This window comes from Oryza brachyantha, chromosome 12, assembly GCF_000231095.2.
Source record: "Oryza brachyantha chromosome 12, ObraRS2, whole genome shotgun sequence".
Classification (NCBI taxonomy): Eukaryota; Viridiplantae; Streptophyta; class Magnoliopsida; order Poales; family Poaceae; genus Oryza; species Oryza brachyantha.
Genome location: NC_023174.2, coordinates 3,274,837 through 3,291,487, shown reverse-complemented (window position 1 = coordinate 3,291,487; position 16,651 = coordinate 3,274,837). Strand labels below are relative to the sequence as shown.

Below are 16,651 nucleotides of genomic sequence, written 5' to 3'. Positions count from 1 at the left end.
AAGGCCAGGGTACCAGAGGATAGCCCTTAGGATATCCGCCGGTAGGAGATACGAGTCGATCAACGTTTAGTTGAGAGAACACATATCTCTATGCCTTGATATACTCTTTCACGGCCCACGTCCATGTTTCGCTGATGTCGTTCGCTCGGTTTCGAATTCGAAGACGGGGCGTTGGGGGCGAGCCGTCCAAACGCTGCCACTGCCGGAGACGAAAGCCGAAATAGCAAAACACACGCTTGTGTAACCCGTTTGAAGCCTAATAGTGATTCACTTTTGCTGGTGATCAAACGTTTGATTTTTTTCTCTTTCATCAAACACACGCATAATGCATGGGGGCTTGGGGGAGGGGGCGTGTATGGGATTTTTGACTTGCGTGCATGCCTTTAAATTATCATCCAACGGCATTGACCGGATTTGATGGATAGAATTAAAATTTTTAAACGTTTGATCAATACATGGACCCATAGTGATATGGTTTAGGCCTATGTGGTTTTTAATGTATTTAACTGTTTACTTTTTGCATTGCCGCTTTATGTAAATTGACCCAGGCCTCCCTTGATGTCGAATTGCATCCGTACATTCCCGTTGGTCGTGACTTGCTGAGTACCATGGTTAGTACTCAGCTTTGCTCAATTTTCCTCCACTAGAGTTGGAGTTAGATGGAGGAAATTCGCAGGGCTAGGATTCACCCTACCGTGGAGACTTCATGTGGATTGGAGTCGCCACTTCGCATGATCGAAACTAGTTTAGTTTTTTTTATCATTTTCCTCTATATTCGAAAGACTTTTTATTTGTCTCTAAGACGTGCAATTATATGTGTTAACGCCAGATTTTAGCAAATCGTCACTATGGATTAATCTATGATTAAAGACCGAATCGGACAGGAAATAGGGCAATCGGATAGAAGACCGGGCGAAGTACGACTCGGATTCAGCCGATGGAGTATGGATCGGAAAAGAAATAAAGTCCGATTGGGCCTAGAATGTTACATATAGATTCGGTAATAACCAGAGCCCGTGTAATTTAATTTTATCTATTAGCTAGAGTTAGTTTAGATTTTTCCTTTATCTCTAAGAGAGTTAGAATCCAATCGAGACTTGTGTGTTAGAGATAGAATCTACAAAGGAGTTTGTTATTTCTTTTCATCTGTGAGGAGTTATATGTCGTGTCTAACACGGCCTAGCCTCCACCCAAGGGTATAAATATGTATGCCCGGGGTTCTTATAAATCATCTACACATCAATTAGATCAACTACTTTCGGCGCATCGCCACCCTCCTAACCGAGGTTTCAACTTCGGCGAAGCTTGGCACCTGACGCAAGCTGCATCGCTTCGATCTCCGACGGTGGGGTAAGTCCATCGTTTCACCGGACCACAGTAATCATTTGGATAGATTAGAACTATCTCGATTTGGTCTGATCTTCTAATCTAATTGTGCGATTACTAGTTATCGTATCAGTTTCAGCTTAGATCACGTTCGTGTTTTAAGTTCATCTGGTCGACCACTTTGGACGATCTACGTTAGTTTGATATTTGCTATTTGACATATTCAATCTAGTACTATCTCGGTTCGGTCTGATCTAGTAGATTGCATTTATCAGATGGTTTATATCAGATCGATATATTTGTTCATTGTTTTATCGGAGTACCAGCCAATAAGTTATTAGTCATCGGCTCATCGGCTAGATAGCAATCTAGATCTGTTTAGTATCTAGCCTAATATTGCTAGACGTAATCTTGAACTGTCTCGGTTGGGTCCGATCTTCTATAATTATTCTTAGCAATCTAGGCTAGATATTTTATAGATCTTGGTTGTTTGTCAGCCATTTATAGCCGATGATTTTTGCCGATCTACATGCTTATCATATTTACATCAATAGAGTAGCTGATTGCTTTACTACATTATTTCTGTACCAATACCAATCGGCTTGATTTAGTTAGATTGGCAATTATTTATGTTGCATCGGCTTGTGAATTACATGCAAATTGGTTTTAGCTGATCACAACACATGATTCATTATTTATTCCAAGTAATTCGTCGGTTTATTTATTAACCTTATCGATCTTCATGTTTCCTATAATCATATCGTGCTCAACTGCATACTATCTTGGTTAAGTCTAATCTCTACACGTCTAATTCGATTTGGTTATAGGGGCTCGTCCGATCGACTAAGATTAATGAGTAACTTGGCGGATTACATTTGTCTAATGTTTAGTTACTAGCCGATCCAAGCTTTGCACAGCCGATCGTTTATCCTATCAGCTAACCGTTGCAGCATCAACATCTGATCAGCTGGATATTTATTCATCTATCGGCTCGATAGCCGATCGTCTTGTTTTACTGCTTATCTTGTCAGTTGCAGGACCAAACTGATTGGTACGCCCGCGCATTCTATGATTTAGGTACTGCACTAGAGCTGTCTAAAATTGACTCCCAGACCTACGTGTGTGACACATCGATGTTCACATTTTGACGTCAAAACAGTATGTCAACTTTATTATTTGTGTATCCCAGTTGGTGCTGGACGAGAATTTAATTCACATTTAGTTTGAAAATTCTGGTTTGAAATTTCTAAGCACCACATACCACCGATAGGTTCTGTACTAAAACCATTGATTTTTCAAACCAGAAATAGCCTAGCCGGTACAAATGCGCGTAGCCGCACATGCACAGGCACGTGCATCCACAGCACCAAAGACTGGTATAAAAAGCAGCTCTTCGCATAAGCAAGCACATCCACAAGGTGACATAAAAAACAACTACTGTAGCATGTAAGTTTACAAACACATAAAGTGGTACAATTCAAACACAACAGTACAACAATGTGTACCGAGAAGTAGAGGACAATTTTATTACTCTCGAGAAAGTGCATGCTTGTAAACGTTGTAACATTAGTACCGTCTTAAATTATGTTGGTAAAATTACCTATAAATTAGGTGTATGCAGCGTGAGCTGGGCCGATCTATCAGAAAAATCATAGTGCATTTAAGATCGATTATCTTAATTCAAATCGTCCATTATTCAAACGAGAAATCTCGACCTTACATGAGATTATCTCTGTTGCTCGGCAATCGAGAAATGAAGCTGGCGATCGTGGACGGTGTATTCTTCTCTCGATACCTTGGAGGCCTCATTATGTAAAGCCCTGCTAGTCCCACGAGAAGCTTCTTTGGTGCAAGATACACAACAACCGCCGCCGTGAGAAGGAAGAGCTGAAAGATTGCAGTTGCTCTAGGATCCCTCCAGCTTAGCAATGACCGGATCTTCTCCCCCTGAGATGCTATATCACCCACAACAGTTTGAACCCTGCCGGAAATCATCCTCAGCCTGTCATACCTCATTCTTAGCAGATTAGCTTCCCGACTTGACTTGAAAGTATCGAATTCCTCATCAAGCTCATCTGGATGCACAACATCTAAATAAGAAACACGGTAGTCAACGTATGGGGGTAGTGTTGGTCTGAACCGGTAGTTCCACACGCCCTTGAAGACGACACAGAGGAACAGCATCGTAGGCACTAGATCATGGAACCACAGGGCTACGAAAAAGATGGCCAGGGCAAGCAAGGTGGCAGCAGGATCCCTCCATGACCTCACGCTCTCCACGCCATGGAACAGAGAAACGAATGGGGACGCCAGCTGCACGAGCCGGTGGAAGTTCGCTTTGCTCTTCCTGAGGGACCAGTGGTGGTAGCCGCTTGCGGCGGCGCTGCACATGCACGCCACAACCTCGCTCCTGAGGGGTGGCTCGGCCCGGCCGAACCGGAGGGCCATCACGTTAGCTGCCCCCGACCGGAGCTCCTCGTTCTCCGTAGCCGACAGGGGGTGCGTGTAGTGCATCCTGGGCAGAACGGGCCGTGCGTACGTGCGCAGGAGGGCGATGCCACACGACAGCTTCACCGCTAGCTGCAGCTCGCCGGTTCTCTTGACCCCATCTCGTTCCAGGATGATAAGCCGGTACGAGTGTGCGTATATACGGCCCCTCTCGAGGGAAGACAGATGGATCCGTACCTTGCCGATCTCCCTATGGGGGGCGTCGGGGCAGTGGTCAAAGACGCCCACGGTGAGCACGGTGGCAATGTCGTACACGCTCCACGTGTGCTGCTCATTGAATACATGCTCCGCGCCGCCGTCGTCGAGGACGGTGCGAGTCCGAACCCACTTGTCGCCGTACTTGGCAACGCAGTAGGGGTTCATCGCTGATCTGTTCTTTCTAAGCGGGAGACCAGTGGCGCGCAGTATTCCGAGATGAACCCTGCCGATCGGGGCCCTCCAGAGCGCCCTGTCAGCGGGTCTTGTATCGTCCAGGTAGCCTCGGGAGTCGTGCACGATATGGTATCTGCCGTCCAGAATGACGTTGAGGCAGATTCTCATGCGGCTGTTGGCAATGTCCACAGAGTCCTCCAGCTGTACTGCCGCAGCAGGCCTTGTAAGATCAAACCACCGGTCTGGCACTGGCATGTCGCCACTTGTACCGATCGCAGACAGCGGTAAAATGAGTTGGCCTATGACAGTCTTACTACTATCTATTACCGCTTCTAGCTCGAGGACACCCTCAAAGAATGGTTCTGCGGCAACCAACAGGAGGTCTTGTTTCCATTCATACCTCCATTCGTAACTACCACTGGTCGTCGTTTGCTTTGTAACTGCCCTAGTTCTCTGGATCTGTTTCCCTAGCCTTGCCCTGCAACGCAACTCTGTGTCTCTCTGTGCATTGCGGCCGTCAGCAGCCGCCCCATCATCGTGTCTTACTGTAACACCCTGAACCTCAACAATCGTGACACGCAGCCACCACAGGTTTGGCTTCTCGTACACCTTGGAGCTGTACAATGAGACCCATACATCACGGTACGCTTCATCAGCCTGCGACCCGATCCAGATCGTGAGCAGCAAGCTGGCCTGTTCTAACTTGGTCCCGCATTGGTCGAGCAGTGGATACCACGTTGGCTCCAGCGGCGCATCATCATCCGGGGACCTTGTTGGAATGTCCTTCAGATCGAAGTGCACCTTCCCTACAAAGTCATCTTTAACCACATCCTTGTCGTTGACTATAACATCCACGCCGGGGTTGGGTGTCTGGCCATGCTGGAACTGGAAGGAGAAGGCAAAAGTCTCCTTCCACTCTGGGTTCTTGCTCCTCTTCAAGCACTTGGTGACGCCCCTGTTAAAGGCACCGAACTGGACCTCGACATAGGGATCAAGGCTGCCATTGGCATCCATATCCGGCAGCTTGCGAGCCTTTATCACACGCACGAAGAGCAGCTGCATTCGCTCGACCAACCTTCCAGGCTCGAAATTTGGGTTGATCTCTGTCGGAGCAGCGTCGTCAGGCTCCAGGGAAACTGGACCATGTTGATCGACATTGTCATCTTCGACATAACCATCCTTGCTTTTAAACAGGTAGTCGTAAATGTCGTTTAGCCCATTATTGCCCTCACTCTCAAGCAGGATCCTATCAGCGGCATCAATAAGGAACAGCTTAAGCCGCACTTTTCCATTCTCATGGCCTGTGCTATTCAATAATGGATATTGTACGGGATCAACGTTAGCTCCATGGCGGTGAAAATATTCATCAGACAGCAATACTTTGCCAAGCAGTGACTTGGAGTCGCTGATCTGATCGTAGCTGTAGACAGCAGCTTCAAGAATGAGGTCACCACAAGGACCCTTGTCTCTCTGTCTCATATCAAAACAGAACCTCTCATTCCATACAGCAACATCTTGCTTGATGGCTGTCCTGGCATTTTGACCGTTGAAACAAACCTCCGCGAAATAGTTGGCCGGGGAGGTATTGCTGCTTGAGGGGATATCGGCACTTGTAACCTCCACAACCAGATTGCTAGTCGCCATAGACCTTGTAGTGTATTGACACAATCAGCCTGCACATAGCCATAAGTTATAGTTAGCATGCATACACAACCTTGAAACATTTGGAGATTCTTGTTTGCAATCAGTTGTGAGACCAGCACAAATGCGTAACTGTTAGCATTAATTGCAAAAGAATGCATGTACAATAATCAATTAAATAAATTGGATCAAGAGCAAGTCAAACCATCTCGCTTGATATTGCAGTAGTATTGAATTTGTGGGCCATCTATATCAATGATTGAAACTACTGGATCAACGCTGGAAAACACGTCGCATTTCAGTATTTACAGTAGAAAAAGTCAAACGATATATGTACAAATAAAAAACAATTTATGAATAAAATTTTTATATACGTATTTTTAGCGATTTAAAAGTCAAAATTGAAAATTAAATTTCGAAAAAAAATCCAAAATAAACTTTAAACTAAGATTAAAAATTTAAATTTTGGCTTATAAACATAAGAAGAATAAAAAGATGGGATGGAAAAGAATATTCTAAGTTCTAGCCCTATCTGATGTAGATGGTTAAGTATATTATTACCACAGATTATCTGCTTGACTCTAGGGATACATTAAATATTAAATATTATAGTAATAAATAAACCTAACAAATTAGTTAGTGTGTATATATATATATATAAGGAAAGGGCACATTCTGGGATGTGCCACGTCATCCGAGTTTTCTCAGCTGTTGGATAAGGCCTTGATTAGTTGCAAAAAATTTTGACAAAGAGGTCATGTCGAAAATTTAATCGGATGTTCATTTAGGTTTTTGACACGAATGAAAGAACTAATTTCAGATTCCGCCTGAAAACCGCGAGACAAATCTATTGAGTCTAATTAATCCGTCATTAGTACATATTGGTTACTGTATGAATAATTATATATAATTAGGCTCAAGATTTGTCTCATCCCTGTAATTATTTACTTTTAATGTTTATATATATTTAGGGGGTGTTTAGTTGGTGAAACGAAAATTTTTCGATGTCACATCAGACGTTTGATCGGATGTCGGAACAGGTTTCTGGACACGAATGAAAAAACGAATTTCACGGCTGGCCTATAAACCGCGAGACGAATCTTTTGACCCCATTAATCCATCATTAACGCATGTTGATTACTGTAGCACTTATAGCTAATCACGTACTAATTACGCTCAAAAGATTCGTCTCACAATTTCTCATATAACTGTGTAATTAGCTGTTTGTTTTATCTATATTTAATATTCTATTTAGATATTTAAAGATTTTATGGGATATTTTTTCGGCGAAAATTTTTGAAAACTAATCAGCCCCTTAGCGCTCTATTTAAATTTGATGTGATATTCCTAAGATGTATGGGTGGTTGGATGGGTCAGAGCCTGACCGTCGCCACGCATCGATGCGTCACATTCACGCTGTGCGCGGCCGACGCACGCCACGCACGTTGGAAATATAATTTGGAGTATAGTAGTAGTACACTGCTAGAGTAGAGAGAAGAGTGACAGAGATTGCTGGATAGGCTGGGCCAGCGACGAGACAAGAAAGGACGAGACAAAATAAAAGGTGAGCATGTGGACACGCAAAGCTTTTGCCCATCCAACTATCCCCATCCCCTCCGGCCCTCCCCCTCTCAAGATAATTTTTTTTTAATTGTGATATTCGGAATCCAGGTAGGAATTTTTGTTTTTATCACGTGTTACATCGGATGTTTAGAATAATTAGGAGTATTAAATATAAACAGATAACAAAACTAATTATATAAATAAAAGCTATTTCATTAGATAAATTTTTTAAGTCTAATTAAGGCACGATTAGTAAATATTTATTATAGCATTATATTCACTAATCATGAACTAATTAAGCTCAATAAATTCGTCTTGCAAAATAGTCTAAAATATGAGCTGAGTTTTATTAATAATCTATATTTTATATTTAAGTACTTTCTAATTAACGTCTACAGGTGAGATGAAGCAAGCAAACAGTCCCTCAATTGGACGGCAAAACACCCGGCCGCCCTTCAAGGACAATTTGATAAACTAGTAGCGTGCTGCGCGCGCGCCCACGCCCGCATCAACTACACCACCGGAAAACAGCGGGATCCCGGCCAGTGGAGGACGTGGGGTTGAAAGCCCACGGTTTGTCCGCCTCGCCCGCGGCACGGTTAAAATTCACCCGGGATCTCCAGCCCTCGGCCGCGCCGCGCAACCCAACACGACCCAGCCTGCGCTTTATATAAGAGGTACTGTAGCTTCTGCGGTGTAACGGTGCATGTGGCAGCAAAGGTCGCATGGTATAAAAAAACCATATTTGATAAATTGATAACATGAACGGACGAAGATGCGCACACAATCTAACTTGTACTATGCATGTATTTGCTCGGATCGAGAAGAGAACGGGTGGCAGACGGGACTACCAAGACCGTACGTCACTTGGATTATTTATTAGCCTCGGATTAGTTTCTAAAATCTTTTCCAAAAGCTTGGTATCGAATTTTTAGATATTTAAATAAAGCTTTAAATATACATAAACATTAAAATTAATTATGCAGTTACGAGGGAAGTCGTGACACGAATCTTTTGACCCTAATTAGTACATGATTAACCATAAGTGCTACAACAACCAACATGTGTTAATAACGGATTAATTATGTGTTAATAACGGATTAATTAGACTCAAAAAATTTGTCTCGCAGTTTTCTGACGGAATCTAAAATTTATTTTATAACTAGACTATATGCACGCGGTGACGTGACATGCCAACCAAGCGCTGCCTTAGTCGGAACATTACAAAGGCCATTTATGGAAATTCCATTATCAGATAAAGTACAGGTTAGTAGTTTTTTTGGTGATGTGGTCATGAGCCAAAGAAGAGAGATAAAATAATTTAAACTCCATTTACACTATTTTCAATGCAGGTCGTGTCTTACCTATGTTGCCAGTAAAACAATAAGATAAATTAATGCATTAGTACGTTTAGATGCTTAGAGCATCTCAACGACTTATTTAAATTTAGTCATCCATATTTTTATTTGAATGATCATTCAAAATAGTTTATCATTCATAACAATTTATATTCCAGCAGATCATCCATATATGACATTCTTCATATCTTTTTATAGGATAAAGAGAGAATATTTAAATATGGATTTTCTCTATGGAATAGATGTTCTGTTAGAACTTAATTTTTATTCTTCATCTTATATTTTTATATTTTTAGTATGAAAGATGAGATGAATTGACTAATGAGGATGCTCTTACACGGTGTTCATGGAAACATAAAAATAAAAACTTCTACAAGGAATGTCCTAAACGACTCTTTCCTTCCACATAATCTCTACTAGCTATGATATTTCAAAATAACTTTAGTTTTGTCTTCTATTTCCGCTCGATCCATAAGTCGATAAGTTTAATTTCTTTAATAGTATTTTTTTTACCTTCTCAGTCTACTAATAGTACTTAATTAATTACCTATTAGAGAGGGACACTTTACCTTTTTTTTTTCTTTTACCTTTTTTGAGTATGCAAGGCTAAAGATGAGGTATTTTGAGATTAATGAAGAGTGGCTGTTTGGTCAAACCGAATAATTTAATACCAGTCTTTGATCTTTTGGCAAATTTTAGTTATCTACTGCCTCCGTCTAAAAATATGATTATTTTTTATTTTTTTATACAATGTTTTGATTCTCCATTTTATTTGAAAAATAAAGTTATTTTGGGACGGAGATAGTAGAACTTAAGACTGAAGTACACTCAAAGATAGTCCAGACTGAGCAATTCAGTATCGGTCTCGGCGAAGACCAAAATTCTTGGAGATGCAAAACAATCACAAACACATGAACAACTTAGGGAGAAAAACAACCCAAAAAAAAAAAAGAAAAGAAACAAAACCCAATGGTTGCCTACCGCGAGAGCCTGTGGCGAGCACTCATTCCTTCCTCTGCCGCCAAACCTCCAGTAGAGGGCCAAAGACAACAACGCTAGGCACCAATGGCGGCGGAGCAAGTGGACGGCACAGAGGAGGACGACAGGCTGGAGTGGTGGGATCACGAGGGGTGGCAGGGGTACAACCCCGTAGGGGCAAAGTGGCGGCACGCTGGATGGAAGAACCACATGGTGATGCGGTCTGAATTCTGATACCGGCATGGCGGCACTTGTGAAAATCGGTGGACGTACAAGGAGACATGACACCAACAAGCCAAGGCGCCAAGCAACCTTGCTGAGGGAGAGAGCTCAGAGTTGAGAGAGAGAGAGAGAGGGAGATTCTTGAAAGTCTTTCGGAGAAACGAAAAGATTGCAGAATTACTCATAACAAACAAAAAGGATTGGAAGCTACAGTGCAAGGTAAACAGGTTGCGTATGTGTGTTACCTTGCAAGCTAGCTCCTCCTCAGATCACTGCAGGTTATCGATCGGTTGAGACCCAGATGGTTGAAGAAGTAACTGCCCGAAGGAAATCCTAAGATGCCACCTGCTTCGATTTCCTCTTGCCTCCTCTTATAGTATTCCTTGGTATTGCAGGAATTGTCCACCATAGCTCTGATTCATTTTGTCTCCCTTTCCATCTCCTCTCGCAAGCTGGAAACGGCAAGTATTTTTCTTTTTTAGAAACGGAAAGGGCAAGTAGCTTTTGAGCAAGTTCAAATAGTATAGCCAACAATTAGCTCTAAATTATCTATAGTCAATCTAATAGTCAATTTATACAATAGTTACCTATAAAACATATATTACATTATTAATACATGTTCCCATATATCATACACATATTGCATCTTGGAGTCCGTGCTGCAGCTGGTTACAAATCTATAGCTTTTTAATTGTTATTCTCTCATCTTTTATATCTTTAAAATATGTTTATAGCTGGTTTATGCTCTGCTATAGTACCACTCTAATATAGTGCTACGTTCCATCAGCCCTATCTCTTGAGTTATGCCTAAGGTTGTAACCTAAAATTTAAAATTTTCAACATTAAATTTAGAGTTGGTTTTAAGGTTTTCCTTATGAAGTTTATTTTTTAGCTTTGTTTTTTATCATACAAACACATATATAACAATTTTATTTATATTTTTTCATTTACAAATATGCCGTTCGACTTTTTCCATCCATAACCCCAAAGATGAGTGAGCATATATTATAAGATATTTTGACTATACCTGATTTATTTATGGATCAATAAATATCTTTTATATATGCCTATAGATTTGTTAGCATTAGAATAACAAAAGTTTATAATATGAAATGGACGTTATATATATTTTTTCTTTTCTTTTACGAGAGGATGTACATAGCTAGCCATTTTCTTAGTTGAAATGATATATGTTTGTCGGCCATCAACCCAAGGCCAGCAAATAGATAATTTTAATTTCGGTATGGCTGGTAGCGATGGATTATGCACTATCTGTACGTACCTCTAATAATTGCTATATAGTCCTATACTCATAATCATTCATCATCCATTTAGTCATATTCTCATAGATTAAATTTTGGAGGTGAAGAGTACTGGGGTTGGAGAACAAGGGTGATTATATCAAGCCAATGAGCCGATGATTGATAACCTATCAGCTGGTACTCTGATAGAACAATGAACAAAATACATCGATCTAATATAAACCATCTGACAAACACAATCTATTAGATCAGACCGAACCGAGACAGTACTAGATTGAATATGTCAAACAGCAAATATCAAACCCATGTAGATCGTCCAAAGTGGTCAACCAGATCAACTCAAAACGCGAAAGTGATTTAAGTTGAAACTGATACCATAACTAGCAACCGCACAGCTAGATTAGAAGATCAGACCAAACCGAGACAGTTCTAATCTAACCGAACGATTACCGTGGTCCGGCAGAACGATGGACTTACCCCTCCACCGGAGATCGAGACGATGCAGCCCTACGTCAGGTGCCAAGTTCCGCCGAAGTTGAGAACCTCGGACAAGAGGGTGGTGATGCGCCGAAAGAAGTTAATCTAATTGATGTGTAGACGATTTACAATGACCCCGGGCATACATATTTATACCCTCGGGTTAAGGCTAGGCCGTGTTGGATACGACATACAACTCCTAATAGATAAAAAGAAATAACAAACTAGTCCTATGCGGACTCTATCTCTAAATTATACCAGATAAAACACACACAAGTCCCGATCGGACTCTAATCTCTTAGAGATAAAATAAAATCCTAACTAACTCTAATTAACAGATAAATTTACGCCGCCAAGCCTTGGTCTTCACGATTCCCTATCGGATTCAAACTCTTCTGGATAAAATTTCTATCGGCAATTACACATTTCCTTATCCGAATCCAATACAGGAATTTACCAAATTTTGGTGTTAATAGTAGTATGTATATTTGTGATGCAACAATTAAAATGAAGTTATTGTTACTTGTTATTGATGTGAATTATTTGGTGACGGGTGATATGACGTTGTATGTTTATATGTTGCAATGTCAAGAATTTAGAAAAGGTCATGTCAAAATATCAAAATATTCTTGTTTTCCTTGTAGCATGTCCTAAATGTTGCAAATATAGTCACAAAATATTTTTCTTAATTTTTTCAGATTTTTTAAAGTTTTCTTTTTTTATTTGACATCTCACAACTTTTCTTGTTTTTAAATCTTCTTATCCCCACAGTTTTCTCGCGATAACCGCGGTTTCCGTAGCCAAAAGCGCAACTTTGTACGGTTTCCGGCATTCTCATGTGCTGTTTCGGTAAGCATTAGCCGTGGTTACCGTGTGAAACCATGCGGTAACTGCGCAAAACCATGATTATCGCACGGTTTTGAATTCAAATTTTTATTTTCAAAATTCATCGTGATTTTTACGGCATCCGTGGTTATCATGCGGTAACCGCACTAACGGTTAGCACACGAAGGGAGTACTAACTATGAGGGGCGATGAAAAAAACTGAACAACATATTTACAAACGGAAAATAGTTTGCGAATAAAAATTTTATATATGTATTTGTAATGATCTAAAAGCCAATGTAAAAAATAAACTATGATAAAAACCTTAAAATTAACTTCAAAGTTAAGATTAAAATTTAAATTTCAACATATAAGCATAATCAGGAGAAAAAAAGATAGGTTGCATATCTCCACGTCCGAGATGATTACGAAGGAACTGGCGTGTACACATAGGAACATACCCTATACATGGTCCCTACTCCACATGGTAGCTACTCGAGAGGGTAGGTTTGTCAGAGTTTAGTTTAAAAAGTTTTTAGAAAAAATGTCACGTGTTTGACGGGAAGATACGAACGAAAAACAGATTTTAGCGAGCCACAAGATAAATCTTTTAAGCGTAATTAATCCGTTATTAGTATTATAAGTTACGGTAGCACTTATGACTAATGATGGACTAATTAGGCTCAAAATATTCGTCTCACGATTTCTTCAATTGGTTTTCTATTTTATCTATATTTAATTTTCTATTTAAATGTTAAAGATTCGATTTTATGTTTTGAACTAAACAGGGCAAGTTCCACGAGCCTAAAGGTCATGGCCAATCTCATCGAAGCCTTGTCACATCTAGAAGTCTACCCGAGATTGTAGACTAGGTCTATAACTGTGGGTTATCTAAATTAGTTATTTTATTTATAGTTAATGTTTCATTTATATGTCTAAAATTTGATACGATGTTTTTGAAAAAAAAAATAGGAACTAAATGGGCCCTAAGTTGGATGACAGCAATACTTTTCTTTTATAATTATTATTGGTAGTACATCACAATCCCGCGGGAGACGGTCCATAAAAAATTGCTTGACAGTATTAGAATGACAAATTATACTTCACCTTCTAGTATCTAATACCAAGTTGTAATTCCTAAATAATGATAACATTGCTGGTATCCAAACTAGCATTTGAAAGAAGGAATTATTGGCCTGGTGGTAGAGGTATACAACTCTAGGTATAACATGATTTAAATCCGGGTAATTATGAATATTACACATACATGAGTGCAATTTTAATAGGAATTTATGATGCACCTTTTTTAACATCTTCACTGGATTATTGCCGTGGATTATTTACCTTCTGGTTATACAATGTGGGTTTCAGACCACCCAGAATTCCTTTTAACACGTCTTATCGAGGATTGTAGTTAAGCAGGTTAATGTAATTGAATAAACTGATCTCAGTTTCCCTAAAAAATATTTCATTTATCTTTATTAATAAAGTTGATAGTGATCGATCTACGTCAATAATCTATTTAAATGTCAATGATTTGATGTTGTCCTATATATATTTCTTTAAGCGTATGTTATGCATACGTTTAACTAGTCTTGTGATTGAGAAAAAAAAATATTTCGCTTGGCTGTACGTACCAATCATAAAAGTCAGACATGACATGGATTATCAGGCCACGTTAAATGTTGGCGGTGGCCCCTAGTTAAATCAAAGCATTAAAAATGAGAAAAATTATTAGTATACGATTAATAGAGGATTAATTTTTATAAACTTAAAAAATAGATTAATATGAATTTCTAAAACAACTTTCATATAATTTTTTTTATAAAAAATAGCTCATTTAACGGTTTAAAAAATATGTGTGCCAAAAACGATCAACAAGTTTTACTCCGGTGGCATTCGCCAAAGTAGCCTCAATCCAACTTTTACCGTTCGATCAATCCAAACGCCTAGGAAGGTCAGCTGCCAATCAACATGGAAATTTACGCGTGGTAGGCCCAAACTACCTCTCAGTCCTCATTTGTTCTCTAATCAAAGGGCGGCGATTTTTTGGTTTTTATGAAAAAAAGTTAGACGTTATATTTATAGATAAAAAATAATTTATAAATATTTTATATACATAGTCTTAGTGATCTAAAATCAATGCTGAAAAATAAACTTTCATAAAACTCAAATTAAGTCAACTTCAAATTAAGTTTGAAAATTTAATTTTGATATATAAGCAAAGTAAAAGCGAAAAGTGCGTGAAAATTTCAAAACTGAGACCATTATAAAGAAAAGGTTAAGCACGATTTATCCCTCGACTATAGTAAAGTATTCCGATTTGCCCACAGCGGATCTCATACGTCGGGTTGGAGAGAAAAGGTGCTGGACTTACCTTGCCGACGCCATCCTCCTCCATGTGCTTCTCAGCCAACCATACAACTTTCCCTCCTTTCGTTTCTTCTCCGCCTCTTGTTATGCGGCGATGTGTTGTTTAGACCAAGAGACTAAACCTATTCGAATATTTGGACGCTTATTATAAATAGTAAACATAGACTATTAATAAAACCTATCTATAATTTTGGAATAATTCACGAGACAAATCTATTGAGTCTAATTAATCCATTATTAGCCTATGTGATGCTACAGTAAACATACTCTAATTATAAATTAATTAGGCTTAAAAATTCGTCTCGTGGATTACTACTCATTTATGAAATTAGTTTTTTACTGGTTTATGTTTAATACTTCAAATTAGTGTCCAAACATCCGATATGGCATGGGGTAAAAAGTTTAGCCTCATCTAAACCACAACTAAGTATACGAGATGTAACAAAAACATTTCTCGGTAGAAAGAAACTTACTGTGCTGCTCCGACTATCTGATGTTGCAATTTGAACAGTCTTCTGATCTTCATCTTCATGCACGAGTGGTTTTGAATCTGACTGCATTAGATTTTGATTTTATCTGGCTGGGATCGGTTGAGAGAATTCCTCAACCAGCTGGTCTGAATCCGAGTAAGAGAAAGATAATCTCCCAAGTTCGTTAGCTTTGGGATCCATGGAAATTGAATGTGTACCCTAGAGAAAAATGTTGTCTTCGCAATCTTCGAATTAGGATCCATCAATCTTCAATAAAAATCCCATTGCTCCTCTGCTTGGTACCTCGATTGTCGATATTTTGTATTGGTAGTAAATAAAGGGGTGGTAAGTGAGATTGAAGAAATATATACATAGGGAGAGACATGGTATTATCTAGATTCATGTCTTCAAAAAATACGAAGTAATACCCTGCTCTCGTGGGGTAGGATTTAGCCATGTGTATTTGTATGTCCCCCTATATACTGAGGTATTTAAAAAAGTTGATACCGAGCCACATATAACCTTGGCTTCCCTTACCGAGATATATATATTAGTCCCTGACTAGATTTACTAGATTAGGTGTAGGACGCAACACCTTATTTACCCGAATCAAACTGTATACTGTATTAACTCTATTTTAGTATTTTGAGATACTAAAAATTTTAGTACAAAATTCTGGTAGGTTAAGGTATATTATACCTCAAGGTACTAAATTTGTACGCTAAAAAATATAGTATCTCAAGATAATTTTTCAAATAATATAAAAAACATTTTTCAGAATGTATTTTAGATATCTCTTTGTCTAGATAAACTTAGAATTACGCAAAGAAATGTTTATAATTTGAATGGGAGGACTTGTACTTCTTAATCAATAACGCAAGAAGTTCTTTAAGAACAATAATGCAATATTTTGGGTACGTAAGGTGCTTGTATGTATAACCCTGTTCATTATTGAATTCACCACGCGCAGTCATTGCAAAATTCCAGAATCAATCATGGTTGTAGTACACAGTAAAAATCGCAATTAATCTAGATGATATGTTTCGTCTTATATAGATGTGTCAACCACAAAAAATACACAGTTAATCAGATTCATGAAATGTGATTTCGATATGCGATCGATCGCTGTCAGAGAAACCCACATCGATTTGAATTAAAACGATGTTTTTGTCACTAATCGTGTGGCTAATTAATTAGTGTCCGATGGCTTTGACATTACTCTACCGTTGCACAAATATGAGCAACTACGTACACGAGTAATTCCTGAAACGAACTA

At 39.3% G+C, this 16,651-nt stretch overlaps 2 protein-coding genes across 2 annotated transcripts; both read right to left on the bottom strand.

Moving 5' to 3' along the window:
* Positions 1 to 2,836: 2,836 nt before the first annotated feature.
* Positions 2,837 to 4,814, bottom strand: LOC102699549 (FT-interacting protein 7-like). Its single transcript, XM_015843102.2, has one exon. The coding sequence runs from the start codon at positions 4,459 to 4,461 to the stop codon at positions 3,043 to 3,045; it is 1,419 nt and encodes a 472-aa protein (XP_015698588.1). The 5' UTR covers positions 4,462 to 4,814; the 3' UTR covers positions 2,837 to 3,042.
* On the bottom strand, positions 4,539 to 10,436 carry LOC107303405. Its single transcript, XM_015842752.2, has 3 exons — positions 10,214 to 10,436; positions 4,684 to 5,879; positions 4,539 to 4,568 (listed from the first exon to the last, which is right to left on the bottom strand). The coding sequence occupies exons 2-3, from the start codon at positions 5,848 to 5,850 to the stop codon at positions 4,539 to 4,541; spliced, it is 1,197 nt and encodes a 398-aa protein (XP_015698238.1). The 5' UTR covers positions 5,851 to 5,879; positions 10,214 to 10,436.
* Between the last annotated feature and the right edge of the window lie 6,215 nt (positions 10,437 to 16,651).

Excerpts from the sequence above, each read along its gene's own strand:
- LOC107303405 (XM_015842752.2), bottom strand. The coding sequence starts at position 5,850 with ATGGCGACTAGCAATCTGGTTGTGGAGGTTACAAGTGCCGATATCCCC. Across the intron at positions 4,569-4,683 it reads ACACAGAGTTGCGTTGCAGG|AACCATTCTTTGAGGGTGTC; the intron begins GCAAGGCTAGGG and ends TGGTTGCCGCAG.
- LOC102699549 (XM_015843102.2), bottom strand. The coding sequence starts at position 4,461 with ATGCCAGTGCCAGACCGGTGGTTTGATCTTACAAGGCCTGCTGCGGCA.